This window comes from Coturnix japonica, chromosome 4 (assembly GCF_001577835.2).
Source record: "Coturnix japonica isolate 7356 chromosome 4, Coturnix japonica 2.1, whole genome shotgun sequence".
Lineage (NCBI taxonomy): Eukaryota > Metazoa > Chordata > Aves > Galliformes > Phasianidae > Coturnix > Coturnix japonica.
This window is the reverse complement of record NC_029519.1, coordinates 39,729,478-39,740,087: the sequence shown is the minus strand read 5'-3', so window position 1 is coordinate 39,740,087 and position 10,610 is coordinate 39,729,478. Positions and strand designations below refer to the sequence as shown.

At 43.5% G+C, this 10,610-nt stretch overlaps 1 protein-coding gene across 1 annotated transcript; it reads right to left on the bottom strand.

The window, feature by feature from the left end:
• Positions 1–549: 549 nt before the first annotated feature.
• On the bottom strand, positions 550–8,916 carry EPGN (epithelial mitogen). Its single transcript, XM_032444561.1, has 5 exons — positions 8,291–8,916; positions 7,699–7,788; positions 2,895–3,015; positions 2,098–2,250; positions 550–1,826 (listed from the first exon to the last, which is right to left on the bottom strand). Exons 1-5 carry the CDS (start codon positions 8,325–8,327, stop codon positions 1,772–1,774), a joined length of 456 nt encoding a protein of 151 aa, XP_032300452.1. The 5' UTR covers positions 8,328–8,916; the 3' UTR covers positions 550–1,771.
• Positions 8,917–10,610: the final 1,694 nt, after the last annotated feature.

The window sequence follows — 10,610 nt, the reverse complement described above, 5'->3', positions numbered from 1 at the left end:
CTTTCCAGTTAGCTGACATATTTATCAAAACATAAAAAGTCGCTAGGCCTTTCTCTAGGTACAGAGCATCTCACTGAGACAAGTTAATTTCTTTCAAGAAGTACTACTGGATAGTCAAATACATCAATGAGAGGATTCACAAATGGTCAAAACACATACACAAAAACCCATCGCTCTGTGACAGCAGGAAGAGACATTCTGGAGAAGATGAACCTGCATGACAAATGTTTTGCAGCTTTTCCTCCTTTGGACTGACCAGCAATTACAACTTTCTCAGAGGAGATATCTCACTTGTGCTTTCCTGATGATATGCAGTTTTTAATAGGCATTTCATCAGGATTCAGCTCCTGACCAGGAACCCCCATGGGAAAAGTCACCAACTTCAGACCAGCCAAGTGCTAAAGCACATTTACCCTTTCAAAACCTATTCTTTCATATACATTTCAGCACTACCACTGTATTACTTATAAATACGAATAAATAGCACAGCTGTGTTATTTATAAATACAGGGTTTTGTTTGCTTGTTTGTTTGTTTGTTGTGGTTTTTGTTTTGTTTTAATAAAGAAATCATATTCATCATTTGGTAAAGACAAACTCACGGAAAAAGAAATGAAACTTCCCAGCAATTCACTTAAATTAGGAGCCTGTATCATTCTATAACAGTCACAAAGATTGCCGAGGTACCTAACTGTCTTTTCCTTGTAGGTGACTAAGCATGGAAGATGTGTCTACAATGTGCAACAGCTGAAATGAAAAAGTATATGAGAGCCATCTCCAGTCCCACTAGCATTGGCAGGTAACTCCAAATGTCAGTGAGAAATCACAGTTAGGGTCATCATCATTGGAAACAATTTTCTTCCCCTCTCCTTGAACAAAATCTTCTTTTCTTGCCTTTGCACTTCTCTTCAGGGAAGATGAAGCAAAACAAGCACCTGATAATAAATAACCTGTCTGGGTGGGGTGGAACAAAATCTCTATGCTCATTTCTTTCTTATTTGAGTGACCACATTGTGTGTGTAATATATGAGAAAGGAGCGAAGCGGTTCTGCTTCCTTGGCAAAGCTCTACTAAATGTCATAACATAATTCCAGCTTCTGTAGCAACTAGAGTCTCGCTCTAAAATCACAGTGCAGCAAGGCAAGGTTTGCTTTAGGTTTCAGGAATGTAATGAGCCACCCTATGATGTTTGGGAGGAGTTGTGTTCTTTGTTGTGAGTGCACTCAGTAATCCATTGGAAGAAAGATGTCCAGTTCCTTTTGAATGGCAGTCAACGTTGTGACAGCAGAATCCAGACAGCTTCTCATCAGCACGTGATGCTCAGAATACAGTTCCATTGTGAAACAAGGTTGTTGTTCTCCTCCAGAGCAGAAAGGGGAAGGAAAAAAAACCAAACAAAGACAGAAAAGAGCAGAACAGAATACTCTGAAATGGGGGCTCGAAATGACTGAAAATAGGTGAAAGAAGTCAGTCCTCCCCCTCAGCAAATCTGAAGCACAGGAGAACGCTGAGAAGGCTCGAGAAGGCTACAATAATTCTCCGCTGTTCTGACCCGCTCATCTAGCAACCTTTTCTAAAAACAGTAAGTCTTTCTTCAGAAGCAAACGGAGCCCATCAGTTCTGCAGGAGCTCCATTCATGCTCTCACTCTGTCATTCCCTTTATTTCATCCCCTCAGCGAGGCTGGGGCACTGCTAGACTGCGTGGAGTGGCCCTCCAAACAGAACTGCCTCTTGTTTACAGACACACTGGTAAGCATCTTGATGCCAGGGCTTCACAGCGCTGTCTCTCCCATGCAGACTTTGTAGGGAGATTTCAATTTCCTGCATCTAAAATAGAAGATGTCATTTTAATCAGACAAATCTAAAACCACAGTAGTCTGGGCAGAACTCAATCAAATTGCTCAACTCATTGAAGCAGCCCCAGTGAAAGCCACTTTTAGTAAACTTGTACAGTGCCATACAAATGGCAGAACAGACAGCAGAAATATTGAGTGTCAGTGCCTTTAAGATCACACATACTCCCAATGCTCTTGTACAACTCTGCTCTCCTCCCAACCATAAATCAGATCAATGCAACGAGGTTACATATTTCCCATACCTCTTTCTTACATAGCAGTAGATGATTGCAAGTATCCCACTTGTGAGTATCCCTATGCCAATTCCCACAGCAATGTAGCGCTCATAAGAATTATGCGCATAGGAATTCAGTGTTAAATGTTCACACCTCTCTCCATTGTAACCTGCAAGGCACCTGAAAAATAAAGATACGCCATGTAAAAACTATTCAGAACTTCTGCTCTCTATTTCAGAAATACATGCTAGTTTTAAGTAGTTTTAAACAATGTAGAATGAGTCTGAACTAGGAAGGGCTGAATGTAGTGCTTGGTCAGAGCCTCTTCCTCAAGACTACCAGTTGTCCCAGTCCATCTAGTTTAAAGCAAGCTCCAGTACTGCAGTCACAGCACCAAATGCCATCTAAACATACCCTCATAGCAGAGGGTGTGGACGAAGAGCTGTGTGCCCTGCTGATCCTCAGCTGCTGTGATCTCCAAAGTCGTTCAGTACTTTAGAGATACTCAAGCACATCACAGTTCTAATCGGCATGGAATACATGTGGAGTGTTGGAGCTTCAGCTGACATCTTCAAATATCTTGCCCCTTTCACAGTTCTGATGTGAGACACCATCGAGTCAGCACCTTTCCCTCCCCTTTTCTTGGTATCAGAATAGCACTCCAGACTTTGCCAAGCTTGAAGCCTCGAAAAACTTCACTGGCACATATAAGTTTTGCTGTGCTGAAAATTAGTCACATTGAAACACTAACTTGTGGCAGACAAAGAAACAACGCCACTGTTGGCAATACTCTAAGAAGGGTACTTAAACACAATGCTCTTTACTTGCATATGGGTTTCCTCAGTTCACTGTGGAAAGCACAGAGCCCGTTGATGCAATAACTGTGGTGTTCCTCCAGACAGGTCTGCATGAGCTTCAGGAGCCTTGGTTGCTCTGCATACTCTACTGTGAACACAGAAAAGGTACAAAAATGAAAGTATTTGAAAGTATTTTCACAACTCAAGATGAACAGACATCTCCCGCAGAAACCAGACTTAATGTATAAGTTTGCTATGATGTGTCTTTCAAGAAGGTTCTCATAATGCTCATCAGAACAAACTTCTGCAATTTGGCTTTGTAGGAAGAACAAGTTGTTAATAAATTACTTCCTAACGAGGGGCATGTATAGCAATGATTACGGAAGATACACCCTGGCTAACACCAGCATTATCCAAAATGAAGTCTATCAGAAAAAAATATCCCAGAACATCAGGGGTTAAGGATACAATGGCAGCATGGAACTATTCTCAGTATGTTTCCCTGCTAGAATTCAAACATTTTTTTCTTCCAATCCCAAGAGAAATCATTGCATTCCTATCCATCAGTGCTGCAGCTACAACTGAGTGATGAATGGTTCTCCATGGTCCTATGTTAGCAGAATGTCCAGTTATGGTTTTAAGTAATCAGTACTCCCCACATGGTTTTTCTGTCTGAGAGGAAGCCAGGGCCACAACTGCTCAGTGTTTAAACTTGAGTGTCTTAGTATTCCAAGGGACTGTCCTAGAGATGACTGATAGCGATTTCCTAACTTAGCATATGCCAACACCAGGTTTCAGTGATGACCACAAGCAAAATAACACCATGCAGGAAGGTGACAAGGTCTGCTCAGTGATGAAGCAATGGGGCAGCAGCAGAAACCCTCCTTCTGACTAAGCGCTGAATCAAGCTTCGGAGATGGTACACTGAAGAACATACTGTCATATATGTATGCCTCCAGCCCTTCTGCGGTCAACACGAGATGTCAAGACAGATTTTTCAGGAGCAATACGACCAATTCCCCCATTTCCTGAACAAACTCCAGTCTGAGTCATTCTTTAGTGATGATCCAACTGTTCACTCAGCTTGGTGACTTTTTGTCCTTTGTGCAGCTGCATCCCAAACATGGCAAGTGACGGTCAACAGCTGCTCTATGCTATGACATGCTGAGGTACTTTACAACTTCAGCCATGAAGTTGGTTGGGATATCGAAGAGGTTTGATGCTACTACTGCTAATCCAATTGAACATCACTGCTTTGAAAATAGTGTCGTCTAAAATCTCTCATCTGGTTGGCAGGGGAGACACTGCAGACATACTCTAGAGACACCAGCCAAGACACTGGGCTCACTGAGCAAGAGCACAATCAGGAGAGGACCAGGTCTTGGAGGAAGAGATCTAAGGAAGACGAGGTTGATCTCATGAAAGAGATTCATGATGCTACTCAGTCCACAGGACAGTATTGTGTGCCCCCCGGTGGCGCAAGTGGTAGGAATGCCGCTTTGCAACACTGGAGGCTCTGGATTTGAATCCCCTGTGGCGCAAGTGGTAGAAGTGCTGCTCTGCTACACAGAGGATCGAATCCCGGGGGGTTGGACTCGATGATCTCTAAGGTGCCTTCCAACCCGCACGAGACTATGATACTATGATACTATGATGATGATGAGTATGATGCTTGTTGCTGGAAAAGTACGAGACAAAACACATGGCAAGAACATCTGCAAGGAGCAGCACGCTGAGGAGATCCAGGATGCAGGAGAACTGCAAAGGCTGATTTTCACAATGTTGCAAGTGAGAGATTCAAGGAACAACCCATTCACACTCATTCATGGCTCTCTGTGAGCTTCCAGCACAACAGGGCCAAACCACACAGTATGAAGCAGTTCAATCTGACCCTCAAGTAAAACCCTTCACTGCCCAGCCCTGCTGCTCAACGTGTTGCTCTTCTACCAGGCTCTGGGAAGGCATCTACTGCATAGTCACAGTCACACACTGCCCTTAGGTCTCTGCCACAAAGAAAAAATATGGAAAAGGTGTAAATACAAGTGTCAGACGTGTGGGATGAGCAGCTGCCTCTGCTCAGACCTCAGCTCAATATCTCTCGTGGTTTACACCATTTCTGCCAGGAGATGGCAGCCTCCCATCCACTTGTCACTGAGGAAAGCTGCCTTCCTGTGAGCAGGAAAACCTCTTTCTCTTGCATACAGTTGTGGTTAAGATTGTCGCTAGAAACAAAGGTAAGCCCAGAACAGAAGCCTGCCTAAAAAGTGCTTATTGCACAGGCCACAGACTCCATCATTGTCAGTAGCAAGAGCTTTGTCTACAGTTGGTTGCAAGATCTGATCTTATGTGTACACGAACAAATCCTAAGTGTTAATTATCCTGACACTGCAAAAGTACAAATGATGACCTTCAAAAGAATGATGAGTCTCAAAACCAAAGATTTTCTAACCCATCCCAGAGCATGATGCTAACTCCTATCATGTTACCCACCTCGATACTAAGCAAACTGTTGAACAAACACATGTGCCTTTCAAGTCCCGTGAGGAAAGACAGACAAGCATGCTGTGTAAGCACCTGACAGCTGCCTGCAATTGAGTCACTCAAAAAGATCCACCTGGCAAGATATGACACGAAGTTAAAACCTGCAGGTACCTGAAAGCTGAGGCACGTCAACATAGACCAAGTGGCAACAAGAAGAGCGAGCCACCAAGGCCATGGCAGCTTAGCCTTCAGTATGGTACTCAGAGAAGAATGAGAGCATCAGATGGGGAGGGAAAAAGTCAGCTCCAGGGTTGATAGGCTGCAAAGGGCTACAAAGACCTCCCTTCAGCTGAAGCTGTGCCTGAAATTCCCTATTCCTGCTTAGCCAGCTCCCAGCCAAGCATCCTCTTCACCATCATTTTCCCAAGCGATTGATCCACCTTGCACCTCTGTTTGGTTTTGGGCCCCTCACTACAAGAAAGACATCAAGGCCCTGGAGTGCATCCAGAAAAGGTGTGCAGTGTCTGGAGCACAAGTCTTCTGGGGAGTGGATAAGGGAACTGAGATTGTTCTGTCTGAGAAGAGGAGGCTCAGGGAATCCCTTATGGCTTTCTACAAATGCCATAAGGAGGTTGTACTGAGGTGGGGATTGGCTTCTCCTGCTGTATAACTAGCAATAGGATGAGAGGGAACAGCCTCAAGCTGCACCATGGGAGATTCAGGTTGGATGTTAAGAAAAATTTATTCTCCACAAGAGTGATGAAGTGCTGGAATAAGCTGCACATGGAGGTGGTTGAGGTGCTGTCCCTGGGAGTGTTAAAGGAAAGCATAGACGCTGTACTGAGTTTAGTGGGAACTACTGGTGATAGCTGGATGGTTGGATTGGATGGTCTTAGAGGTCCTTACCAACCTTTGTGATTCTATGACTCTTTGACCATGGAGCCTTGCGTTTCCTAGCCCCAGCTCAGCTACATAGGCCCACCTGAGGTATAAAACAAGGAAACAGGACATGATCTTGTAGGAGGGATGCAAATGGACTTGCTCTTCCTTGAGCAGAAATGAACCTCCCACAGAAAACTCCCAGTTCCTCCAGATCATCCTACCCATTCAATTTCTCTGGTAATTCTTTAGGCATTTCTTTCTCATCTTCTTGCCAGAAATACCATTTTCTGGTTTTTCAAGGGCTGTAGATAAGGTCCACCTACACATACCTTTAACTACCTGTGCAAACTTATGCTTGATAGCTTATACATTTGCATTATTACTTCCAAGGGAAACATTCTCTAACTAGAAGCATGGGTATATAGTTAATTTGCACAAATGTAACTAGCGTAAATATACATGGAACAACTGCAGTCATGGTTGTGCTCCTGTAAACAAAAATCTCTTATTTGTTAAAATCTGACCCATAATTCCTGCTTTCTAGAAATACTACTGGGTACTTCTGAAGTAACAACACATATTGCTAGTTCCTTAAATTCCTGTGTGCTCTGGAAGAACCATATCACAGACAAAACCAGCATGCAAGTGTCGTACTGCCAAGTCAAACTACTGTTGTCAAAAATCAACAGCACCTTGACTTCTGTAAGTCTGTATATATATGTGTGTATGTATGAGCATGTGCACATCCATTACGCAAAATTATAGTGTAACATTTATAGCATACATATGAATGCACATGTATCTGTAAAACTGTACCACTGTGAGAAACTAGATACAAGAGAACAAAGCACAGCAGCTTGGCTTGTCATGAGAAAAATAAAAAGCATGTGGATCTGCTAAGAAAGCTTGCAAGACAGATGACCTAAAATTAGCCCAAGATGATTCGTGTGCAATATGCTCTTTTAAAAGTACAAAGACATTAATAAGTATCACAGTTCAAATCCTTTCCTCCTTTACTGACCTGCCAAAACCTCAGGTCCAGATTGCACAGCTCTCCCAAAGCAATGACATCATTAGCACCTGAAGTCACATCAAGAATGCAGCTGGCAGGATAAACACAGTGCTCTGGGCTCAGAGGTTGGCAAGTAAATAGCTTGAGTTCACATTTCAGTCAGAATAGAAAGAGAAAAGAGAGCTAACACTCTGAGAAGGGCTGCAGAAGCTGTGATAGCCAAGAGCAAAACTGCAACAAAGAAAAACTCCTGAGTAACAGCAATGAACGTGTCATCACTTTATGTTGGTTTGCTGCATTCCCACTTGAGTGCATAAAGATTCAGACTGAAGGCAGATGGAAACCAGGCATTATTGAAAACAAAAATGACCATCAAAAGTGCAGGCAATCTGTCACAAACAGCCTCAAAACATCTCCTTTTACTCAGTGATTAATAAAAGAACAAAGCACAAATACCTTCAGTGTTGTTTTTCGTCCAGCTATTCCACAGTTCTGTGCTGAGGGATGAAGCAGTGAGAGCCGCCTCCTCACTCAGTGCCCCCATTGCTGTGTAATGCAAACAGATGCTGACTGAAACAGAAAACTCAGCATGGCTATTCAAGGTTCATTTCATCCAGATAACATTCACTCACTTCATGCACTTCTCATGCAATGCAGAAATGCACAGTTTAGGAAGTACTTGCCCCAAACCTTCTTTTGTTACAGAGCAACTATTATGATTGTAGGGAAAACAGACGCTTGTAGAATCCCCAAACACGCATCCATTCTATTCTCCATTCTATTATCTATGTAACTTATGGCAAAGATACCTGCAATTTAGTACCAGAAAACACTACACCTACTTACCAAAGAAATACCAAAGAAATTTCTTTTAGCGGGGTCTTGGTTCCATTCTATCCTTTAAAACTTTGCCCAGTTTCAAAAGAACTGAAATGAATCTGCTTCACATTGCCATGGTTCCCACCCCTACAGCTTATTTCAGAAAGACTAAACTTCTCCTCAGGAAAGCCCAGTATACCATGACATGGAAAAGCCCCTCCAAACCCACCTTTCAGCAAAATGTAGATGAGCATTCCAAAAGCCATGGCAAGCAGCTGCTTTAGCACCTTTGCAACTCTCCTCTGCCGCTGCTCGTTGGATCCACTTACCCGTGCTGCCGTGTTTTCTCTTGCACTTATATGCCACGAAGCGTCATTTGCTGCTCTCACCAATCAGAAAAAGGTGCATCTGGCAGCAAGCTCAGCCCTTGGGGCAACCACACATTTATTTAGGAAACTGCTATTATCTAGCACTGGGATCGGGTTTTCTCTTGAAACCCCAGTTTCCTATTACCCGTGGGCATTGTTGTGTATGCAGGGATGTAGTTTTAGAGAGACCTGGCATCTGCCAGAGAAGATTGATGATATATGGCAAAACCAGAAGGCAGCAAAACAAACTAATGAGATCTATCGTGAAAAATGAGATCTTTGGTCCCTTGGTGATAAAGTCTTATGCTACTTCCAGGGGGGTGATCAGCATGCAGCGTGCTGCTCCAGATGCCAGGAGCCAGGGTCCAGATCCTGCTGTGCTCTGGTTCCTCCTGCACTTCAACTCCTCCTCATTCAGAAAAGGAATGGTGAGAACAGCCGTGCTGAGATTGGGAAGTGATCAGACAGAGATAACGGTGATATCCCCTATCTGTGGCTGCCAGCAAAAGGCCTTTGATCACAGCTGGAGCTGTGCAGACACACAGTGAGAGTGATCATGCTTTTTACCTTAAGTATTGTAGGTCTTTAATACCTGATATACACATTTATTAGCACCACTCTCCATAGCCCTAAATGCTGTCAATTCCTTTGTCGCAGGCAGCTCAGATCAAGCAGGACTGGTCCCCCTGCAGTGTTGTTATGTAGCACTGGGGCAGATCACCAGGAAGGCCCAGCTCAATAATGGAAAAACAGATCAACAGCCCCCAAACACTTCACTCTCACCCCAAAAGAGCTGCTATCTTCATTCACCCCAAGTTCCAGTTTCCCCACAGTGAGCTTCAGAAAATAAAAAACTTTTCACAACTTAATCTTTTCTTCAGCCAAAACCTAATGACAGATGCTCTAGCAACTCCGGTCAGCCTGAGTTCTCCCTCTGCACCAAGCTCTTGGTGATGTATGGGATTCAGTGTAACCACTTCATAAGCTCGGGGAAAAACACAAGCTGGTTATGCACACTTTAATTATGTGTTCTGCTGCTAATGGGCTGTGTTCCAGTAGGCTTTTCCCTTCCTTCAGTATCCTGAATGGCTGCATGCCTGCACATTGATTGAGTGTAGCTTGAGCACTCCCCACTTGCCAGGACCGATGTTTGTGCTACCTGCAGAACCTTTGCTATCAGTCCCAAGCAGGGAGCTTCCATTCAGTATACTTTTACACAATAGGAGTTTAATCCAGCGTGAATGTGAGTAGTGGCTCTGTCATTGGGCAATGCAGTGGGTGTGGCAAGAAGAGGGCAGTAGATGAGGCTGTGGCTGTCCCCACCTTTCCTGGTCCTGGCACACGAACACACTTTGGAAGTAAGAGTCATAACCTTTCTGCAGGTTGCAATGGAGAACAGATGCATCTGGCAGCTCTGAATACAACATGCCAGTGAGCGAAACCTTGGTCCTGCTGGCTTTATGTCATACTAACTCACTCGTGGGAGGTGAAAAGAGAAAAAGCTGAGGATGCACCATAAGCTGCTGGGAGGATATGACAGAGGCAGACTCATTCCAATGACATAAGCAAAGTGCCTCGAGTTGTTTTTCTGTCAAAAATGCAGACTTGATTTTTAGCTAAAGCAAAGTAAACAAACACGGGTTTGGAAAAGCAATGCAAATAGGTGAAATAAAGGCAACGAATGAACAAGCAAAAGGTTGCTGTTCTTCCACTTTAGATAGAAAGGATCCAATCAAAAAATCCAACCCAAACTGTATCAAAGTATCTCATAGAAAGGTTAGCAGAATGGGCAAATTTTATTCCATCTGAGTCAGTGATGGGTTGAATGATCTGAGCATTATCTCCACATGCAGGTAGATACCTCTAACATTCTCATAACACTTTGTTTCATACAGATATGTGGGTGTCTGCACTACTGGCTCCACATACTTAGTAATGGATCTGTCAAGCTCTTCTGCAAAAAATGCGTTTATGCAAAACTCTTATAAAGAGCACCAGCAGAAACAAGCAGCACAGAAGGAATGCTCCATCTGTTTCTTTTTATTTAGTCATTGTTTTTGGTACGCACTTTAGCCACGCCATTTTGTTTTCTTCCTTTTTCAAGTAGTCTTGAACCTACTGGCAAACATTAAAGGCTCTTGATTAAAATAAACTTATCCCAACCAAGATAAAAATACGGAG

Coding starts and splice junctions, on each gene's coding strand:
- EPGN (XM_032444561.1), bottom strand. CDS start 8,327: ATGGCTTTTGGAATGCTCATCTACATTTTGCTGAAAG. Junction 3,016..7,698: donor GACGAAAAACAACACTGAAG/GTATTTGTGCTT, acceptor CTGTGTTCACAG/TAGAGTATGCAGAGCAACCA. Junction 1,827..2,097: donor TACTGCTATGTAAGAAAGAG/GTATGGGAAATA, acceptor CTTCTATTTTAG/ATGCAGGAAATTGAAATCTC.